This window comes from Aythya ferina (genome assembly GCF_964211825.1).
Source record: "Aythya ferina genome assembly, chromosome: 6".
Taxonomy (NCBI): domain Eukaryota; kingdom Metazoa; phylum Chordata; class Aves; order Anseriformes; family Anatidae; genus Aythya; species Aythya ferina.
In genome coordinates, this window is record NC_140303.1 from 35,320,152 (window position 1) to 35,342,258 (window position 22,107).

The window sequence follows — 22,107 nt, forward strand, 5'->3', positions numbered from 1 at the left end:
TAGTTTGGGTCACAATGTTTCAGCCTCGAAACACCACAGGCAAGGGGAAGTCCTGCCCCAACGCCCCAGGAGCATCCCCAATCCACCCCTGCAGGGCAGCCCAGCCAGGCCGTGGTCCTCAGAGACCTGAGGGTAGCTCTCAGTGCCCCTTCCCACCACCCCTGTCCTTCCCCATGCCAGATCCAGCCTCCCCTCCACCCACACCACCCTTCGTCTTCCCACACACCCACCTCCTGCCCTCCATCCACCCCTGCTGCCAGCATCATCCTGTGCACCCAGAGCAAGGCAGGACACAAAACCACCCCCTTCCTCCCCAAATGAGGACTGTAGGTCGCCAGGAGCGTGCCAAAACACGTCCCCCCATCCTCATCTACACCACAGGGGGCTGGCTCTGCCTCCCGCTCACCCCACAGCCCACTGACTGGGGGCCAAACCAGGCTGTGGGGTCACCCCACAAGGCTGGGCACCCCACAGCGCAGGAGCTGGCCGGCAGCAGGCGGCGCGCTGAGCCTGCCTGCGCTGCTCCTGCTGCCTGAGCTGCTCGTGCTGCTGGGCAGGGAGGCGCTGCTGCTGCAGCTGTCAGGCGTGCAAGGCACTGAAAGCAGGCTTTCCACCCCAAAAGCGAGGGTACTACCCCCCCAGCTCACAGGACAGGGATTCATAGCCCTACCACCATGCTATGGCTACAGGCAGATGTAGAGAGTAGCTAGAGCTGCACATACTGTCTCATTATGTTGTTTATATTAAATATTATTTGCATTATCCTAGTGTATAATGTATGCTGTACTAGAAGTGCAGTTTGCCAGTGCACACCAGACCCCACAGGGCTTTCCCTGATACCCAAGTGCTGCTGGCTGGGTCCCTGCACCCTGACCTCCCACCCCATCACCCAAAACACACAAAGCTGGGCAAGAAGAAAGCCCAAAGCCCAGCCCCAAGCTGTGACACCCAGCAGAAACGTGCGTGCACGCACACACACCCTTGAGGACATGTCACAAGGCTGGGGCAATCTAACCAGAAGCTCTTTGCCCCCCTTGCCCTACAGTAGACCCCACTGTAACCCAGGCATGGCCGGGCTCTGGGCTCCTTTGCCACCCCCAGCCCTCTTTGGGCAGGGTGCTCTGCCTGCCCCCCACCCCATGCCTTTTCTGGGTGCCCCCCCTGAGCTGCAGAGCTAAATACAGGATTTGGGTGCCCAAATCCCTCTGGGGACAAAGCCTGGCCTTCTCTCAGCCATGCAGCCCAGGCCCAGCAGGGACAAGGCCCAGCAGGCCCACCCACAGCACGTTCCTCACAAGGCCCCTGGTTAACCCCAGCCACACGGGGCCTTGCCCTCAAAGCCGCGATTTTAACCGAATATAGCATGGTTTGTTGTTATTCTTTGTTTTGTGGTGGTGTGTCCCAAGCGCTGTGCTTCGGCCAGGGGACTTTTCTCCAAGCAGCACTCTGCCCAGCCCAGAAACTCCTCACACAGAGGGCAGAGGAGACCAAAACCATCAAGACCTGGCTGAGCCATGGAGAACAGGTCCATCTGCTGGCTAACCAACAGCATGGTCAGGCACAAGCACCAACTAAAACACTGCGGCTGGGAAAGCTGGGAGGAGCAGAGCTCCCTCACCCTTAGTCTTTGGCCAAATATCTGCCACGACCCCAAAAAGCAGCACCCACACCGGGCAGAGGGACCCTTCCTTGGAGCTCTGCAAGCACGAGGCTGGTCAGGGTGCTCCCGCTATCCCCTCCCCACCAAACCAAGTGTGACAAAACCACCCACCCTTTTCCACCAAACCTGGCTGCCATCAGGCAGGGAAACGGTCTCCGCACACATGTGCTGGCCAGATGCTGACTTGAGAGGACTCGAAGGCACGGTTGCATTTTGCAGAACCACAAAAAAACACCGCATGCAGCATGGCCCAGAGGGGGGATGGGGGTGACACCAGCTCCTCTCCGCTCGTACAACTGGGACCAGTGAGGATGAAAGCCAAACTCCCAGTGTCACTTGTTGGGCCCGGCATTTTACAACACCCCCAGGGCAAAAGCTAAACAGGCCCAAATTTGTGTGTGATGCAGCAGGCAAGAAAACATGCTCTATTAATAGAGGGGAGTGGGGAAGGGGGGGGGGGGAAGATGACAGTTTTCTGGCATCCCATTTAATTTATTCCAACTTTATGCAGCTCAGCTTTTCCAAAAGAGAAAAGAAAAACAAAAGAAAACTTCCTGACTCCTAAACAAAACAAAAAGTACAAACTGCAGCTGAGAGCCAGCATGCACAAGGTTTACATGAAAAAGCAGAACACCCTTGGCTGTTAACAGAAAACAGGTAGCATCATTTTTACAGTTACTTGGCTTTGCATGCAGGTGCGTTCCTCCCCTCATACGTTCTTGCTCCCTCTCACACATCTCCATCGCCTTCCCACCACAGCCCCAAGGTCTTTTCCTTTTCTCCTCCACTGATACTTCCAAACTCCCGCAAGGACAAAAGGGGTTTAATAGACACAGACCATCCATGCTCTTTCCACTTCAGATGTGAAACATAGGGACAGGAAGGAAGAAAAAAATAGCAACAAATCCCAGTGCTCCCTTTCCTGCAAAGTTTGGGGCTTTTTGCTTTTCCTTACCCAGCTTCAAGCCCCCAGATGAGGGATATCAGCAGGAGGACTCCACTGTGGTGTTTCTCCAGAAGCTCCAAGGACAGCACAGTGACAGCACCAGCCCCTCAACCCCTCTGTTAGCGATGCCCACCCCCAGCCCTGCCCAAAGTCCTGCAAAAAGCTCTAAGACAATTTGCTTGCTTTTAATGTAAGGAGAAGGATGTTTGCAATTGCTTTGCAAAGGGTAGCCATATTAAAAAGGGGAGGAAAAAAAAAAAATAAGATCTCCTTGCTTAGGCGACGGGGAAGTTATTTATTCTCAGCGTCGGTGTGTTCTGTACAGAAAGAAATCAACAGGTGAAGTAATGGCAGAGACACATCGGTCCTCAGAGCGGCATGTCCAGTGCAAAACCTCTCAGAGTGCCTGCAATTGCTTGGCTTTAACCTATACAAACGTGCACGTGGGCAGACGGGTGCGTGTGTGTCCGGGCCTTTACAAAGCATGATATATACTGTACTTACAAAAAAAAAAAAAAAAAAAAGTGTGTGCTGAATAGCAAATGCTCACTCCTGTCCCAAGCGAAAATGGAGGGACAAGAGCAGCTGCTGGGAGTGCAGGTTTTAGATGAGTTTTTCCTATCTAGAAAGAAAGAAAGAGAGAAAGAGAGACACTCCCTGGCTGGTTATCCTAAATCTACACAGGCATCCTTCCACCCAGCCCCGGCAAGTTCACTTTAGCTCCCTCAGCTTAAGCCGATCCTAAGAAATACTGGGCAGCAGCCCTCCAAACCCCTCGGAAAACCAAGCGTTCAGCTCCGCAGTCACCCAGAGGCCCCATCCTCCTGGACCAGCAGGGCTGGCTGCAGCCAGGGGTGGTTTTTTGGGGGGGGCTGTCTTGTTTCTATCCCCTGGCGATGCCCCCTTGGGGGACGCATCCCCATTGCGCTGGCATGTTCCAGCTGGGAAGGGGGGCTCTCCTCCTTCCCTCCCTCCCACACCGCATCCCGCGCCAGGACCAACAGGACACGAGAAGCAGTATTTACAGTCTTTGGTCTCGGGGGAGGGAGGGATGGAGGGGGGGAAGTGGGATATTTTTGTTGGTTTTTATTTTATTTTTTATTTTTCCCCCCTCCCCTCCATGGCAAAGGGTTTTTGCCTGCAGAAGGTGCCGCAAAGCAGCAGGGAGGGCAGGGCCACGGGGCGAGGAGCAAAAAAAGACCGGTTCTCTGGCTGACGTTGGGCAAAAGACTATAGGAAAGCAGTCCCTTCTCCTTGCAACCCCCCCCCCCACCGCCCTTCCCCTCCCCTCGTCCCTTCCCTCCCCAGGAGCCGGGCAGCAGGAGGGCAGAACGTGGGACCCAACCCTGGTCTCTTCCAGAGCCTAAAGAGACACGCTGAAACCCATGTACAAATCCAGCACCAGGGCCACGGCGAGCAGGATCACGTCCGTCTACTGGCTCCGCAGGGCGTGTGCTCCCCGGTCCTCCTGCTCGTGGGCTGTGTAGAAGAGGTGGCACTCGGGGTCCCCACGGATGGTGGGCGCACCCTGGATCACCTTCCCGTGGATGGGGTCCACGCACCAGCACTCGCCACGCTGCCCGTTCACCGACATCTTGCACTGCAGGGAGAGGGATGGGGCAGACGTCAGCGGAGGAGATACGTGGAGAAGACCACCCCCATCACACCCCTGTGTGGTTTCTCTGGAGATTCAGCGCAGACGGTTTGGATTTAAGCAAGGTTTAGGGGTGCTGTGCGAAAAGAGGGATTAAATATGCTGACAAAGGGCCTCCATAAGCTTCATTTTGCCTGCAATTGGGCTAAACGTAACAGCTAGGCCCCATGGAAGCACTCAACCGTGTTTGGGAACAGGGTCCCAACCTGTCCCCATACAGAGACAGGGACCACAGTGTGCCTGGACCTGGACTCCGTCCCCTAAAGCCTGCTCTAAGCAGAGCAGGCTTTGGTTTAGAGCAAAATTTCTTGCCCTAACTGCTATCACCCACCCCTTACACCAGCAGGACTGCGGGCACCTTGTACCCAGTGCTCATCCCTCCATCCCCAAGAGACACGTCCCTGAACAAGGCACAGCAGGAACCAGCCCCCACAGCAGAGGTGAATCCAGCAGGCCAGGCTCTGCATGCGCTCTGCAAAGCTGAATTCCAGCCATTTTCTGCAGCTGGACTGAGGTCAAAACACAGCCTTGTTCACAGGGATAAAAAAGCAGGAAAAGAGGTAGAAAAAGGAGCCCCAGCATGAGTGCGCACCCAGGCACCCTCCATCTCATTCTAGCCCACAGGAGGTGGGAGCAGCCAGGAATGCTTTTGTTGGCATCCAATTTCCAGCAAAGAAAGAGGAGCCAACACTCAGCTCTAGAAACTAGATGGAGAAAAAACTAGGAACAGCCTCATGCTTGCCCTGTTTGCCCTCAACCAGACCAGGAGGAGAAACAGCATTTTTGTCCCTTCTTTTTTCTGCAGCTATGGTCAACGTGTAACATCTGCATGCTGCAGAAAGAGAAGGGACAGAGAAAGATTATTTCAAAGCATCCTGCTCTTTTTTAATACAAAAAAAAAAAAAGCATTCCTGATCAAGGGTTGAAAGTAGTCCTTAAAAGGCTTAGCCGTGAAAGCAGCAGGCCACCTGATCCCTCCAAGGGATCAGCTCCACATAGCCAGAAGGGGTGCTTGCGTATAGGTATCTTTGATGCAGGTCAGCCCTGGTCCAGCTGGTGTTTTGCTGCCAAAGAGAGCTTTCTCCTGTCTGCAGACTCTCCTGCAGCACATGATGCTCTCCTAGAGTCTGTGACTGTTCCTCACACTGCAGACATCAAACACCTGGCTCTGAATCAGGCCCCCAGAGGCTTTGTGGCACCACAGCATCTTACAGAGCTGCCCCAGCCCATCTTCCAGGGCCCCTGGGACCTGCTCCCTGCCCCAGGAGCAGAGGAGGATTTCTATGCCGTGCTGAGCAGAGGGATGCCATTAGGAGCACAGCTTGGGCTCCAGCTCGTCCCACTTGCCTGCTTGAGATTGTACAAGCCATGCTTGTCGCAGTTGGGGATGTGGAGGGAATAGAGGTGCTCCAGGGGACCTCGCTCATCCGGCAGCCGCATGGTGGAGATGCGTTCCAGGACCTGATCCAGCTCCTGCTGACAAGGGGTCTGAAAAGAGCCGAGGAAACAGAAAGACAAACAACCCATGTAATCCCAAATCCGTGTAATGAGACCGTTCACAGCATCATATCCCCAAATCGTCACGTGGCCAAGAGCCAACCCAACACCTGATTGCAGGCCTTGAAGGCACAATGGAGAAGCCTCGGAGATGCTTCCGCAGCAGCCCTGAGCCTGGGCTCCCAGCTGAGGCAGCTCTGCCTGCTTCTGCTTTATGTTGGGTCTGCCCGTCCCCCCCAGCAGCAGTAACAGCATGGAAACTCTCTCAAATGATGATATCCCCATTACCACACCATGGAGCCACGTCTGTCCCACAGAAATCAGCCAGTTAAGCTAAATTTGACCCAAGGGCTGCAGGAGTAAGCACAGGGAACGCACACTGGGGAGACTGGGCCATGAACATGCCTTTTCCTTGGAGATAAAGGCTCTCAAAAGCTCCTGTCTGCCCCTGTACTCCCCACACATAAATGCCTTGTGTTTATAGAGAAGTATTACAGACCTTTTGGGGTGGCTTTCCAGCCCTATGCCACCTAGTTGCCTTGACCAAGCTGCCCACTAGAGGGAAACCATGGCCAAGAACCGGAGGGCAGCAGGACAGGGACAGCACACCGGGCACTGTCCTGCTGCTTGACAGCCCCACAACACTCTTCAGGGCCCCCTCAATCCACGCTGGGGCTGTCGTGCAGCAGGCAAAACCCCCCGCCATAAATCCCCGGGGGCTGCTTAGGGAAAAAGGGTGTGCAAAAGCCAGGCTGCAGGCAAAGGGCATGCTCACGCCCCTGCAGGGGCTGGTGCTGAGCCAGCAGGACCCCCCTTCTCCAGCCCTGCTGTCAGAGGGTGAAGCTGCAATGAAAATAACGCCTCCTCGCCAGCACATCAAAGTTCATCAGATGGCGTGTTCAACCCCAGCTTCGGGCCAAAACAAACGTTTGCTTTTCTTTCTTTTTTTTTTTTCCCCTCTCTTTTTCTCTCCCTTTCTTTAAAAGGCAGCTGCAAATGTCACTTCTGCGTTCAGCATCTCCCCCTGAGAGCCTGTGAGGTCCCCGTGCCCCCACCACCCCCCTCACACGCTCCCTCCTCTCACCCTGCCCGTCGGCATCCGCGACTTCTTCGAGTCCTCGTGGTTGTGATGGGGCTTGCCCACTTTGCCCATCTGCCGCTGCTGCTCATTCACCTTCTCCCTCATAACCGCCAGCTCCTTCATGCCCGTTTTCATGGGTTTCCTGCCCCCAGCTCCGCTCAGGATCCCTGGGGTGCCATCCACGTGATTCTCAGCAAGGATGCTCTCGGACCGGTCATCGCCATTGTCTGCAAGAGAGAGGGCAGAGAAGGAAAGGGTCAAGCTCAGCCAGGCACTCTCTCACATGTTCGTCCCATCCTGGATCGCTTTCAAGCATGGACAGCTACCAAGCCATAAAATCTTTGCATGCAAAAATTTTAAATTGCATTAGCCCTTTCATCTGGAAGGTGAGAATAGATCCTTTCATTCTGGAGTTATTACCACACGAAAAGACAGTTTAGAGATCAGGGGAAATCGCTGCTGCTGGAGAAGTTCTTTCTGGTTTTTCTTTGACCTTCTAAATTACTTCCCGAAGAATGTAATTTTCCCATCAGAAGTCCAGTTGAGTTAGTGATGCCAAGTGTGCTTCAGCTCCAAAACTTAAAAACCACAGTGATTAGTAACAATACCTTGAGTCCATCTATCATCCCCCAGAGTATCTCCAGGAATACTTGCTCAATATTAATGTGCTAAAATAAATTCTCAGGACTGCTTTCAAAAATACCTTTTTTTTTTTTTTTTTTTTTTATGGCCACCCTAATTTCCCTCAGAGATCCTGCCATTTCAGTGATTGTCCTTGCCGTATCCTCTTTCACGTTGTCATATGGTGCATTACTCACCCAGCTGCGAGCACGCAGCCTACCTACTTCTGCGTTTGGCCACTTCCCACTGTGGAACAACCCCACACGTCCTGGGCCTGACTCTGCCACTGCTGCAAGCCACAAGACCCCCTACCTAATTCAGCCATTTCAAATCTCTTAGCAGAAAAGCTGGATAAACGCCAGGCTTTTCCCACCTCCTCCGTTCCCTGCTTTGTGCATTTTCACAGTTTGCTGGGCGCTGTTTCTGTAGGTGATCCTTGCCAAAGCAGGACACAACAACGGCAGTGCTGCAGTCCCTTTGGACTTCACAGTGGAGGCAGATCTCAAATCCTCCCATTTGCTCCAGCAGGTGACAGCTCGGTCTCCTCCTTGGTGCCTGGCAGCACTCGTGGTCTGACCTGGCTGAGATACGGAGAAACCTGAGCAACCACATCTAACACTGAAGCTGGATTTAACACTTGAGCTAGCCTTGCTCTGAGCAGGGGCTTGGACCAAGACTTCCAGAGGTCCTTTTCAGCCCAAATTATGATTCAACATATGCATGTACAACACCCTTCTCATTACAACCCAAGCTAATGTGTCTACACATAGCTCTTCAGCAGCTCAATTGGTACGATGGCAGTGACAGACCAGGCCCTTCTGGTCCTACAGTGGTGACAAGCATGAAGTTTCATAGCATACCAAGGAGAACTGTAGCACCCAGCCTCCAAGCATCAGCAACACAGTCCAGACTGTCTCTGACACCTCAGACACTTGTACAAAGTCACATTAAACTGTGAATGACAGGGCACACAATACTTTAGTTCACGTAACAAGGCTTAATTTATGGTCCTGCCCTGCTTTATGGAAGACCAAGCAGGCAGAGCACTTAAAAAGTTTAACATTTCCTTCCTTTTAGAAGCTGCATCATGTTTTGACAGGACATAACTGTACCATCTTGACACAGAGTGGAAAAATCATAATAGGAAGTGTTTTATTTCTGCCACAGCTTCCCAAGCTCTTTTCTGCAGGTGTTATGACCCCAGGGTCCCACAGGGGAAATTGCAAGGAGAGTTTGTCTACAATTACTCAGTAAACGTGCAGCTGCCTACAGACTGATGGCAGAAGAACAGCCCAGGAAGGCTGGATGACAGACCAACCCCAACGTCCCATCCACAACAGACCACCAGAAGCTGCCTGGGGACAAGTGTCAGATGGACTATTCCCAATCTGTGCTGGAGAGCAGCAGCAACAGCCCTTCTGTGCTGGAGCCTGCATCTGATCCACAGGATTTAAAAGCCACCAGTGGACCCATCCTCCATGGATTTGTCCAATATCCTTTTGAACTTCCTCCCAGTTTTGGCCCCAGATCTCCCAGTACTGGGATCGTCTCACTTCCCAGAAATACTAAATGTGTTTGGTTTGCAGGTTTTTAGCTGCTTAGGTAGTGACTGAAAAGCAAACATGGGGCAAAACCAATCTGGCAAAGTCCACGACTTTCCTCAATACCGGTTCCAGACAAGAATTTGGATGAGGCTTGATAGCCAGATGGGCGAGCTCAAAGTCTGGGCTGCTGCCTGGCGATTGCTGCCTTGGCTATCATCCGAGGAGCTGGGCAAGGAACATTTTGAGCAAGAATCTTCTGTTTATCCACCAGTCTCCCCATTAATTAGAAACACATAGCGAGAAGAGAAGGCCATGAGGCCGCCCTTCAGACAGGATCAAATGAAAAAGCACCGTGCAGAAGATGGGCAAGGCCTGCCAGGCGCTGACTCGCAACCAGCTGCTTAGGAGGTTTTCAGCCTCTCAATGTCTTTTGTCCTCTCCTGGGTGACCCCACGAAGTGACCAACACCACGAGGAGAGCAGCAGCAAGGCAGTGTTTTGGACACATTGCAGTCCCCTGCTCCATTCAGAAATCTGCTGGTGCACAGTGACCGAGGAGCAGCGTGCTGAATGCAGTGCCTTCCCTGATCAGCTCTCGCTCCTTCCTCCCTCCAACTAAAATATATAGACATCTGCCCAAATAAGCACTGCTCTAGTAAATCAAGGCAAGCTGGTAAGCCTCTTGTCGGCTGATTCATTCACAAAACCTGCTTCTGATAATATTTTCGCTCATTTTTCTCACTTTCCAATGCTAACAAATGTCAGCCCAAAGAAAACCCCTGATGGGAGCAGAGCGTGCAAGCCCATGTGCACGAACACACCCAGGGACGGGAGAGGTTGGTCTTGGCTCCTCGGGCACCCTCACAGGAACAAACCTGGAGCCGAGGCCAGAAAGGTCCAGCTGCTATCAACTGCAAGTTTTCCTCCACACCGCTGAGACGGGTTGATCCACCTTGGGCAGACTCCAGAGCCCCAGCACAGCTTTTCCCCTCTCTCAAAGCCTGCGCTGCTCCTTAAGAGGAGTCCTCCTGGGCTGAGGCTTTCAGAGATGGCACTTTTTGATTTTGATTTAGCCCCCGTTTTGTCCTCCCCATTTGTTCAACTTCACACAAGCCAACAACCAGGACATCCCCCCTTCCCAGCAGCTGGGGAAGGGGACAGGACAGGAGGCTGGGCCCACCATTACTTCATGAAACGAGACCTAGCTTGGGTAGACATTTGGTAGGCCTCATTTCAAAGCGCTAAGAGGGGCCTGGCAGCCATGGCAAGAGCAGAGACATTGAGCCTCGAGGTTAGGAGAACAAAGAGCCAAACAATGCTTTTTACAGCCAAATAGCCGAGAGGAGCGAGTTGTACATGTCTGCTTATGACTATCTATGAACCAATTCAGCCACCCACCAACCCCACCGGCATGGGATGGGCAGGCATGAGATCGCCTAAGATACACAGGCCTAATCCATTTGTCATCCTGGCAGCCGCCCTTTCGCTGACCAATTTCAATTTGCGCTAAATATATCCGTGAACAGAGCGGTGCCGAACTCCAAAACAATTATGTTTTATAGCTCTTCCATTTTCCTGTGGCATGTGGAAAACATCTCCTGTGCTATTTTGGATCAAAAGGTAGAGCACGCCACGCAGGGCGGGAGCGGCGAGGCAGGAATCAAAGCAGATAGCCCAAGTTCTCCTGAACGCCAATGCGGAGCCCATGAAACACCTCTCCATGCCAAGGAAATGATTTCCTTATGGCCTTTTTCAAGGAAAATTCCCATTGGCTTCAACGGGGTGAGGACTTGGCTGAGGAAGTTTATCCCAAAGGCCATCAGCTAATGTCTGTAGCAAGCCACGCAGTCTCGCCAACATTTTCAGAAGCGGCTACTAATTTCCAGCACTAAAGTTTTCAGGAATCTGGTTCAAGACCTTCAGGTACCCCCACCGAGACGGTGGAGAAACAGAGGGGCTTAAAAAGGACCTGATGGCTCCTGAGAAGAAAGGAGAAAGAAGCCCCATGCACAGAGAGGCAGCTGCTTGCTTGCTCAGAAATTTCACATGCATTTGCTTATCCATCCAGGGTGTTTACACAGCATCCAAGTGCTGATTGTGGTCTCAAATCCACAGAAAGTTTTGACCAAGTGGCCTTCAACACCCTGCTTACAGCCCCCTCAGCTTCATGGCCTGGATGCTCCCCGGGCTCGCATCTCCCTGCCGCAGCCATCCCTCCTCATCTGAAGACAAAGAGCTTTACGGTCCATTAATGACCCCAGAGAGGGAAGTGTTCTTCCTGGGACACAGACAGACAGACTTTAAGGAGCTCTGCTTCCCATCCCAGCTGCCAGGAGCCCAGCCCTTGTCCTGCACCGCCTGAGAGCAGACAGAGCCTGTAAGCCTGACCCTTACCATGCACCACAGCCAGGGAATGAGTCGCAGGAAGGTGGGGAAGGAGCAGACAAACCCTGACTGCAGCCTCTGTGACCTCTGCTTCATCCCTCTGCAAAGCATTTCTAGGAGAGCTCTGGGCAAAGGTTCCTGTGCAATAGCTCTGGTGTGGGTGTTGTTGACCTGGAGCTCGGATACCTCAGGAAACGTTTGCCAGCAGGGATTATATCGGCGTTGCAATTTCCTTGCGGCAGGGGCTGCCAAGAACAAAGTCCCCCCCAGGCCTCTGGCCCACCCTAACCCAAAAAGGACCCAGGTCTGTCACTATTGCTGCCAGAATAAGAAGCGCCGCAGTGGCACAGCGTCCAGCAGGGCTCAGCTGACAGCAGAGGGGGGGACTTTGGGGGCATCGGTGCATGGCCCAGGCCCACAGGTAACTGAGCCAGGCTGGATGTGACTCTCCAGAGGCAGAATAAACCAAGGCAGTCACTCAAGTTTCACTCTTTGCACTCAAAAAAAAAAAATCAAAAAAAAAGGACTGGAAAATGCCACAGAGGGAGTGCAAGTAATGGGCAACGTAGGAGAAGGGAGGCAGAAGGGATGTAGGGCAGAAAAGAAGCCCTCCCACCAGACACATCCAGACCAGGTTTAACAGCCATCAGACCAAGATGGGAGGAATCCCGTTTTGGGTTTGAGGAAATTCCCACTTTGTTCTACAATAGATGGCTTTACCTCCACTATAAGCTGTCCACAAAGCACCCAGAGCTCCCCTGGGGCTCTCCAAACTGCCTTTATTTTTTTTTTTGCCATCCGATCTTTTCAGTCCACCTCTCGCTGAAGGGAACGCTATGTCCTGTCCAGGGCTTGCTTCACAAGCTCCTGTCCCTGCCCCAAGCCGCTGGCACCGAGAGGTGATCCAAGGGGCACCCAGTGCCTTCCTTTGGCTCAGCTGTCTCGCAGGAAATGCTTTATGCTCCTGCAAAGTGCCAGGACATTGACTCAGGGCAGCGCAGCCTCCAGCAGTCACTTAACTCTTTTCTCTGCTAGTTCTTGGTGGCTACAAGGAGCATCCTTCCCTCCTCCATCCCTCTGGGTCCAAAGCTGGAAAAAAAAAACCCACACCTAGTGCAGAGTGCCCTGCAGCACTGCATCACGCCCAGACTCCTCCAGCACACCGGAGCAAGCACTGAAGCAATGCTGAGACAGAACTGATCGCAGATGAAGAAGGAAGAGGGACTGAAATGTCCCTTCCCCTGGGCTTTATTTCAAATTGCCTTTTTTTTTTTTTAAATCATGTTTGTAGACTGATTTCCCAAGGATACAGGACTTGTGCAATAACACAGCCTGCCCCTATGTGTTTCTGCATGTGCACGCGTTTGCATGACTGCCTATTAGTCCTCCTCCACCTCCCAATATATCTACAAACACGTCAGCAAATGCCAACTAAATCTCAAACAGGAACCCGAATTCTCAAAAATAGTAAGTTTCCACCATTTCATGGAAATGTGCAGCCAGGCTGGAGAGATGAAATAGCAAGGTTTGTTTTGTTAAGCTTTCTTTCCAACTGATTCAGCTGATGGGCTACGGAGCACATCACCAGCCCACTCTGTGTGGGCCCAGCAGAGCACAAACCACCGCTGGGGAAGGTCTGCTCCGGCCCTCCTCCTGCCAAAAGCCAGCCCACAAGTGTTGTTTGTGACATCCTGCTCCCTTCCATGCCAGTCGTTTGCTTTGTGCTAAGAACGATAAGGGAAAACGCTGTTTGGGTGACTCAAAAAATGCTTTTCCAGTCCTCTCATTCACCCCACGTCCACTCGCAATCCCATTTTTCTCTCCTCCACTTCTTCCCCCAAGCATGGAACTGCAGAGCTGCAATCATCATCCTCGAAGGTGCTTACAGCAGAGATGCCCGGGACTCCTAAATGCCAAGGCTGAAGAACCAGAGGGTCTCAGGTCACGGCTGATGACAGTGGCTTTGTCCCTACCTTTGCCACACAGTGAGACACCTTGGGCGAGCTGACTTGCCCTTCTCCACCTCCATCCTGCGGTACAGGGGGAATTCACTCACTGTTTTCCCAGGATGCTGCTAAGACACCAGTCCCAAAAGTGGCAAATACCACGTTTTGATGTTTTCCAAGGCTCCTGTTCAGCAGCACATGCACGATTTCAACACGTGTGAAGGCAGCTGGCTAAGGGGAAGAAACGTTAACATGTTTGAAAGGTTTTGCTGAGTGAGGCTCTCCGAGCTCCCTGCCACCATAAAAGCATTCCCCCTTGTTAACGAGCCGTATCTCAGCCCTTTCAACACACTTCTCTGATTAGCCCTCTGCAAAGCTGCAATCTTCCCAGCAGAACCGAGTGAATTAACTCAAAAACACTTTAAGCTTCAATTAATTGCACTGCAGCTTCCCTGTTTGACCTTGACCTCGCCTGTAAAATCCCTAGGGAAGCTACTTCTTAGTCATTAGGGGCTTCTGCCTGAATGAACCGAGCTGTTAACATCACCAGGCCATGTCTCTGCCTTCCATCCTCTATCACTCACAGGTGTCCCTGTGGTCTTCAGTGCCTCGGCCACCCTAAAAAGCCTGCACCAACTCCCATTATAAGCTCAGCCCCTAAATCCTCAGTTCCTATGAATTTCCAAAACGAAATAAGACCACAAAACCACCTCATTGACTTCCTACAGGCTTCACTGCTGTGTTCAAATTTCTTTTGTTTTCCCAGTTTGTTAGGAAACACAGCATCAGCTGAGCCCAGTGAGGCTTTTGCTTCACGTAGTCTGGACAACGTGAGCACTCCTCTCTGCAGCCTACATGATGGTGCCCCCAAGTTAATTATTATCTAAAGTGACCTCGGTTTGGCAGCAGGATGCTGCATCTCTCTTTACTGCAGGAGAAGAGCTGCTGGCAGTCACAGAAGCTTCAAGTCCTAACGAGGACAATTCCCAGGTATGAAGCTCTGCAGCTTGGCCAGAAGGAAGAAGAGATGCTCTGGGGATTTGGGAGGGAATGATGGAGTAATGATCTGGTGGACACACAATCGTGTGCAACCCAAACTCACTCTGAACTTTTCTGTCTCCCTCAGGTTTTTGGAGAAAATGTAACATACAGGACCCCGACTTGTCCCATTTCGAGATGTTGCTGCCTGAACCTGGAAAGGCAATCAAGTAGGCACCAGTTAGTTGGAGACAGGCACCAAGGAAAGGCATGCTACCAGATCATTTGCTCAGATCTACCCACCAGGGTCTTCCAACACATGGAGCACGCCTCATGGATAGGGTGCTTTAACCAAATACAAGGCATCCTCTTCCAAACGGAGGTGGCCAAGGGAATCTTTTGGGTCCTTCTCATCGAAGTTTGGGAGATGGTCACAAAAGCACTCCCTCTGCAGGCAAGCAGTGCCCTCCACCCGTTCCAGCTCCTCAGGGATGGCTCAGTTCAACAGAAAGGTGTCCTCTGACCCTGTAAACCCAACTGTGCCCTTTGGTGCCCAACTACAACCCCCACCAAGACCAATGGCTAGTGCAGAAGCAGCCGTGGACAGCGTGCAACCAGAGGAACCTACAACGGCATTCCCCTGTGCCTCTTGGAAAGGCTACACGCAGGGGTGCCAGAAATCTGACCTTCCGCTCTGCAGAAAGGTAGAAAAGCTTGAAAATCAGGAAGAAAAACAAGTGAGAAAAAAAATACAAACCTCAAAAGGTCAGAGCAGTGCCCCACCCTGCCTGCCAGAGCCATCTCTCGTCTATCTCCGGTGTGGCTCCACTCCCTTCTCAGCCACATTGGCTTCTCTAGTTATTATGACTATTGCATGCAAATGGAATGAACTTCAGCCATTTGTATTACTAGTTTTTAAATAACATCTCACTTTTCCACAGTCAGTTTTCCAGACAGCAGCCCGGTCCAGGGCTCCCCTCACCACCCACCCAAATCTCATTGCGCATTTCCTCAAAGTCTGCCTTTTCAAAACACGCTATTATTATGGTAATTCCTTTCTACCTTCTCCTCAGAAACCCTGCCAGACCCCAGCTGCAATTACCACCAGTGTCACCTCGAGGTCTGCCGGACTTACTGTCCCCGTGCAACCCCCTGGCTGAACACACCAGCTCTCAAAGCCAACCCTCGGTCGGATTTTTCCCCAGGAACCTGCATTCCCCAGAGGCAAAGCACAACTGCCTCCAAATAAAATCGGAGCACTGAACTGTAGGTGGAAAGGCAGCATCTGTCATATTTTAGTTGCAAGTCTCCTCTGCCCACCAGCAGCTCCCAGCTGTCTCAGGCACTCTCAGACGTGATCCTCCCCTCCTCGTGGGGGCCACCACAGGCTTGTCAGACCCCACATTTAAGCCCCAGGTTGAGGTGTTCACAGATCGTGTGGCTTTTCCCTCATTTGATGACCAAACACAACAACTTTGCAATTATTTCAGGTCATGTCAAAACACTTTGTTCATCTCCGATGGAGTTCCTGGAACAATATTTCACTCTGGCAGTCACTTCGCTTGATTTCCTTAACCCTTGTTTCATCCTTCTCCCAGGTAGGAACGGAGCTAAATTTTACCCTCACGGCGAAGACCACCACAAGGCGGATTGACCCTGGTCTTGATCATGCATTTACCATTCACAGAAACCAGGCAATGAAGTCCTCGCTGATGGGGAGCCACTGTTCAAACAAACAGGAGCTCTGCCAAAATCAAGCTCTGCCGATTTGTCCCACTGCTGAACGACACCCGGAGACATGCAGGAATGTGACGAAGGGCTCAGACTCACCGATATGCTACCAGAAGGCAGCAATTTACAGCAGATCATCTGATCTGGAATAGCAGCTGATGGCATACAACAGCCACGCTTGTTGCCTTTACGCTCCTTCATTGACTTCAAAGCCTACAGCGCGCGCAGATCAATGGCATTCGGCTTTCAGAAGGGGAAGTTTCCTCCCACACAGGTGGGAGGTATAAGCACAAGGCAGCCCTGCCACATCGCTCTGCTGTGTCACTGCTCTGGTCTCCTGCCGTTGTAAGTAAGGGAAGGGGGCTGGATCTCGCTGCGTTTCCAAACGATGCCGTATTTCGGGCCACCCATGAAGCTGCCCAAGCTCCAACCTCAGGAGTACGCAGACTCCCACCGAGCAAGAGGCAGGAAGAGAGAGAGTCATAAAATTGCGGTCAAGGAAGGAAGAAAAGAAAGAGGAAGATCAGTCGGCTGCGTTCTCCAGGAGGAGGGAGGCATCCCGACGCCTAAAACGCAGACCACCACAAAACAGCGATGGAGACAAATGTGATAAAGCAGCTGGACCACCGAAAGGGAAGCTGTGACGTGCAGCAGTCAGCGTGCTGCTCACAGAGCCCCGGGCGTTATCCTGCGTGCATCCAGCCAGCGTGCTCAGCACCAAGCGCCCCGGCACGTTTGCTGTGCACCTGATCCTGGCAGCACCCCTCACACTGCAATCCTGCTCAGCTCCACCCCAGCCTTCCCATCAGGTGATGCTGAAAAGATCTGGCTACTGCCTGCAGGACAAGTAGGCTTGGAAGATATACCCAGACTCGTGGCCAAGAGCCCTTTTGGGGGCGAACTGTTGGTACGGGTGATCCCCCCACTGAGAGCAAGCCATCCACATCTGCATTAACACACCAAATGGGGAAAATACTGAGCTTCCACAAGGAAATGCCAGGTGATCCTCTGGCTTCAAGATGGACGGGCATTCGCCATTTACCCCAGAACACCAGACAGCTTTGGCTAGCTTCTGCCACAGCGATGTTTAATGCCCTGTCCAAACCAACCTCGCACATGGTCTAAGCACGGACCAGATGAGTCGCTTCCCCCCACACAAACACCCCAAACCCCAGAGGGCTGCTCAGCAGCGGGTGCTGCTCACTGCCTTGCATTGAGGAATTACACAGCACCTGAACAAGCCCTACCTGCCCTTCATTCACCTCCTCACTGCCTAAAGCACCCTCTTACTTCCTGCTCCATCCCCATCCCCACCAAGGGCTTTCAGCAGCTCCAAAAACGAAATCACTGCGCTGCTCCCCATCAGAAAGCACGGGCGCACACATCCGCCTCCACCGCACTCAGTCCATAAAGCTCCGCTTCATCGGAGCCACTGTTGCCACATCTGGGAGCGCTTGAGAGCGCGTACATCTGGTTCGACTGAGCACTTGACTTTATTGCTGCTTTATCTCCGTTTTCGGAACAGGCCTTGAGGAGAGTGCTTGGGACACTTGTTTTCTGTTCTTACTCTTTCAAATTTTTCTCCCCATAGAAATCCCACCTGAAACAGGAACAAAAAGCCCCGTTGCAGACACTCGCGTGCTTTTCGTGACGCCTCCCCCCAGCACAATGAACCCCATCCCGAATTATCCTGCTGTACATACTTCAACACCACGGAGCCTTGATGCAATCTCCCCATAGCGTTCCTCTGCCCTGGAGAAAAAAAAAAAAAACCTGGCGGGAGGTGTCACGGTACAAGCCAGGGAGAAAAAGAAAGAAAAGAAAAAGGTCTCACTGCCCCTGCCATCTCCAAAACTTTGCCTCTGCCAAGTTACAACAAACAGGAAAAGCAGAAATCAAAACACAGCCCCCACATCCCTCTCCATCCATGCAGCTCAGGCTGCACTGCTGCCAGCTACCGCTCACAAACAATTACGCTGTGAGCCTCCTCAGGCACATCCTTCCAGGTGGCCTGAACAGCAGAAAAGCCCAGCTCAGGAAGCCTGCATCCAACACACGGGGTGCTTGAAATCCTTTCCAGGAAGCGCAGAGGTCCTTCGTGCCCCTTTGCCAGCTCCTGTGCTGGAAGACGCTGGCTTCTGCCGCTGAGGAGCAGCAGCCAGGCACGCAGGGGCTGGGAACAGAGATGAGTACTGGCTGCAAAGTTGGCAATTTTCCCACTAAGCCACCCCAGATGCTTCCCAGGAGAAAAGCACGGCGGGGCCCTCCTGCAGGAAGGAATCGGGGCACCACCGCTGGGCGCTGGCATCCTCCCAGGGACCTGTGCCCAGCATCTTTCCACATTTTTCTGGCCACCGTGTGTCTGGCACGGGCAGGTACCAACCACATCTCTGAACCCTGGTTTTGACACTGCCCCGTCATATCCCCCAGCACATCCCTCCAACCATCATCACCCACCCACACAGAGCCCTGCTCAGCCAGCACCGCTCTGATCCCTCCTTGCAAACTCCAGCTTTCAGCTCTCCTGATGGAAGCAGGCATCCGTGTCCTCCTGCCTGCTCCCCTTCCTACCAGAGTAAGATATTAAAAGCCCTGCCAGCCTTCCCCATGCCACGTTCCAGTTTGATTTCATGCTGCGGTCCTGAGTTCAATCCTCTTTTATCCCTGCTGCTTGGTATCTTTTCTTCCATGTCTAAGCACAAAAGCCACCCCTGAAGCAAGGAAAAAGCAAAAAAAGCAAGCAAAAAAGGCACACTAGCAGCAGCTGAACGAGCTCCTCTGGTCCTTCCTGCCCCAGTCCAACAAAATTTCAGGCCCAGGAGAATAAACAACTGAACAGGAGAGGTAAAGGGGGGTCACGGTGTAATTAAGCACTGCACTTGCTGTCCCGGTTGGGTGTTGCTGTGTGCTTCAGAGTTACTTGGATGCGCTGGAGCGTAAAACAGACCCATCTTCTGGAGTTCTTCTGGGCTCCTTGGGAGGAAGCTACAAGCAAATTACAACTTCTAAACCTCTCCCATCCCCTTCCCTGCATCCAGCAAGGCTCACGCAGACAAAGCGAGGACACCTTTCTCATCAGAAAATCCCTCTTTTCCTTTCCAAGTGAATCCTGCTGAGCACTACCCACCACGGAAAGACCAAACCAAGTCATCCCCACAAGGATACCCAGTCTTCTAAAGAAGAATGATCTTTTCCATGCCCGATCTTTTCCATGGGATGCTCGATGAAACAAAAGCAGTGACCTCCTTGTTCCTCCCACTATTCACCGCCTCACAGCACGCTCTCGGCCCACGAGAACAAGCCAACAGAAAGACCCAAACACCCAGGGCCAGGTCTTCACGTTGCTGAAAGGGACTCTGAAGACCCTTTAATCGGGAGGCGACCTTCAGAAAGCAACGGGCACCTGCTGCATGTCACACAGGTCTCTCTCGCACCTCCGAAATCAGCCGTAGCCCTCCCCAAGGGGCTGGGAGCCAGGACACCTCTTCTTTAAAGAGCAAGAAAAATGCCCGGCCTTTTCACAAGTACAGAAGGCTTTGGCACAAGCCAAGGGCACAGGAACAAAGCCAAAGCACATGGAAAACAGCAGCAGCAGCAGTTCTTGCCGCTGCCTAATTTGAGAGCTGGGACACCGCCCCAGAGCGAGCTCACGAGGGATTTATCGCAAGCTCCCGATGATCTCTGCAGGACAGAGCCCAACATTTCAGGACACCCTTCCAGGGCCATCCCATCGCCGCCCTGACAGCCCCAACCCATCAGCACCCATCCTTGTCACGGGCTGCTCTTTCTCAAAAGCCTGCAAAGCGCCTTGGCTGGGCCCCAACGAAAGCACCTTCTAGTGGGATTTTTCAGGTTTCAAGGATATCAGTGTCTGGCACAGGCTGAAGTAATTAAGACAACATCCAACAGACGATCTGGCATTAATTAACTAGCTATTTACCACTGCGAACATTACAAATCCCACTTTCCAGCTCTGCACCAAAACACTTTTTCCCCCCCAACTGCTTTCTCCCCTGCCCCATCCCTGACTTCCCCCAACGTCCCAACGCACAGCCGTGGCCTCTCTGCCAATTCTCCTCTGCCAGGGCCATGCTTTGCCTCACCAAACAAACAGCGATGATCACAGCCAGGCCGAAGCTGGAAGCTGAGGGTTAAAGGGAAAAACGTGTTGCTCTTGGCAGAGAAACCCGGTTTTCACTGAACAGACCTCAAGATGGCCAGCCTCAGCCATATGCGCTTGCAAGCATCATGCTTGCATTTTGGACCCTTCCTCTCGAGTACAGGGCAAGAAAAATCCTCAGGATGACCTCATTTTTTACCAGCTTCACTGAGTTGGTCCCTCTGCAGGTACGGGTCTGTTCAACATCAAGTTCTTCCTACCCAGAGACACCCCAAAGCTGTGACAGCCGAGGGGGAGCTCCCTCCCTCATCGCTGCATCTCCCTCCTGCTTCGGAAACGTGCCTGGAGGAGCAGCAAGCAGGCAGCCCGAGGGAAGGTTTTGCAGCGGTCATGCAAATTCTGCTGTTGTAATGGAGCACCACTGATAAAAGCAGGATAAATTGGTCAGAGGATAGAAAGGCAACCAGGGAAGATTTTAGTTCACCTATAATTAAGTATATAAAGACTAGAAAGGAATCGATGACTCTTGCAAATACACAACTGTTGCTGAGATGAAAACTATTTACTGGATGAGACATACCTGGACAATACAGCTCATTAGTCACTGGCACTGTTTTCAGGAGGGCTGTGATGGCCTCTCCTGTTGTCATTGACTTCCAAGTTCTCAAGATTTTCAAGGACATCTTTCTTCAAGCCTTAAGGCTGCGGAAAATGAACCCGAGAGCACCCGAGCTGGATGCATCCACAATAAAGACCTGATGTTGTATGGGCTGAACTCAGTAACTCGATGGAAGGATGGTGCTCAGATCATACCTGCTACTACCGTGGAGCAGAGCATGGGATGGAGGTCTCCAGATGCAGATTCCTCACAAAAGTGGCCTTGATCCATTGCCACGATTGATGAGGTTAGCCTAAATCCTTAAGTCAGACAGGAAACGAGGCAGTGTCAATGCAACACGACAGCCCCAGGAACAGACAAAGGAACAAACTCTTAATAGAGCATCAGGTGGTGGAAAGTGTGAGAAGTCAGAGAAGTCATGCAGACAAATTAACTGGAAAATGGCAGAAGGCTGATGAATATTTGGCTCCAAAACAGCCATCAGCTTCCCTGGGATGTTCCCAGAATGAAACTGTAGAATGAGCCATAAATAGTCTGAAGTGCATCTTGCTCCTTTACCCCAAAGGCAGAAGAGCCACACTGGGGGAGCTCAGAGGTAGGGAAAAGCAAATGCCTAAAATCCAACCCTCCCTGAGTCACAGGAATAAATCATTCCAAAGCAATCTACACGGGACTGCCATAAGCTGGGGAAGAGCCTTCAGGAGGCCTTCGAGGCATGTGACACGTCTCAATTTCTTTCCTGCCAGCTTTTATTTCATTTGCAGTTCAAGTACCAGAGATGCCAGCTATCCTTTCCCCTGCTGGGGGCTTGGGACCTCCAAGGATGTACCCAATAACTCCTCTCGAGCAACTAATTCACTATCAAGGCTTCCTAAACCTTACCATATCTAGTTATTGGCATTGTACAAGAGCTTTGCTTAAAAAATCTTCCCTCCTTTCCCCACTGCAAATATTCGCTTTCTGAGCACTTGCAATTTCTCCATTCCCTAAGTCCCCTTTCTTTGAAAGTTTAAGGTCACAAAGGACAGATTTCCTCACTTCTATCTCCCCCAAAGCTGGAGTGATTTGGGTTTGCTACAGGGCAAACTCTAGAGCCTACAAAAATAAACACATAGTACACTTCTGTTATCCTGAAATGCTGAGCAATAAAACCTCAGTAAATAAATACATACATGGAAACTTGCTTTAGGTCAGACTATGTCACACTGCTTGGTTTGCTAAAATTAGAAAAAAAATCTTTTTTAACAAAGAAAATAGGAGTCCTGCACCCAGAAAACAGCATTGACAAAGGCAGAAAAAGCCTCTGCATTTCCATTTCCTTTCAAA

The 22,107-nt window shown here is 51.9% G+C and overlaps 1 protein-coding gene across 1 annotated transcript in view; it reads right to left on the reverse strand.

Moving 5' to 3' along the window:
- Positions 1-2,881: 2,881 nt before the first annotated feature.
- The window catches only part of IGFBP2 (insulin like growth factor binding protein 2), a 51,076-nt gene continuing 31,850 nt past the window's right edge, over positions 2,882-22,107 (reverse strand). The window contains exons 2-4 of the mRNA XM_084524685.1: positions 6,842-7,065; positions 5,608-5,748; positions 2,882-4,206 (exon numbers count right to left, since the gene is read on the reverse strand). Of these exons, the coding sequence (XP_084380811.1) occupies positions 4,039-4,206; positions 5,608-5,748; positions 6,842-7,065 (533 nt within the window). The 3' untranslated portion in view covers positions 2,882-4,038. The remainder of the gene's footprint in view (positions 4,207-5,607; positions 5,749-6,841; positions 7,066-22,107) is intronic.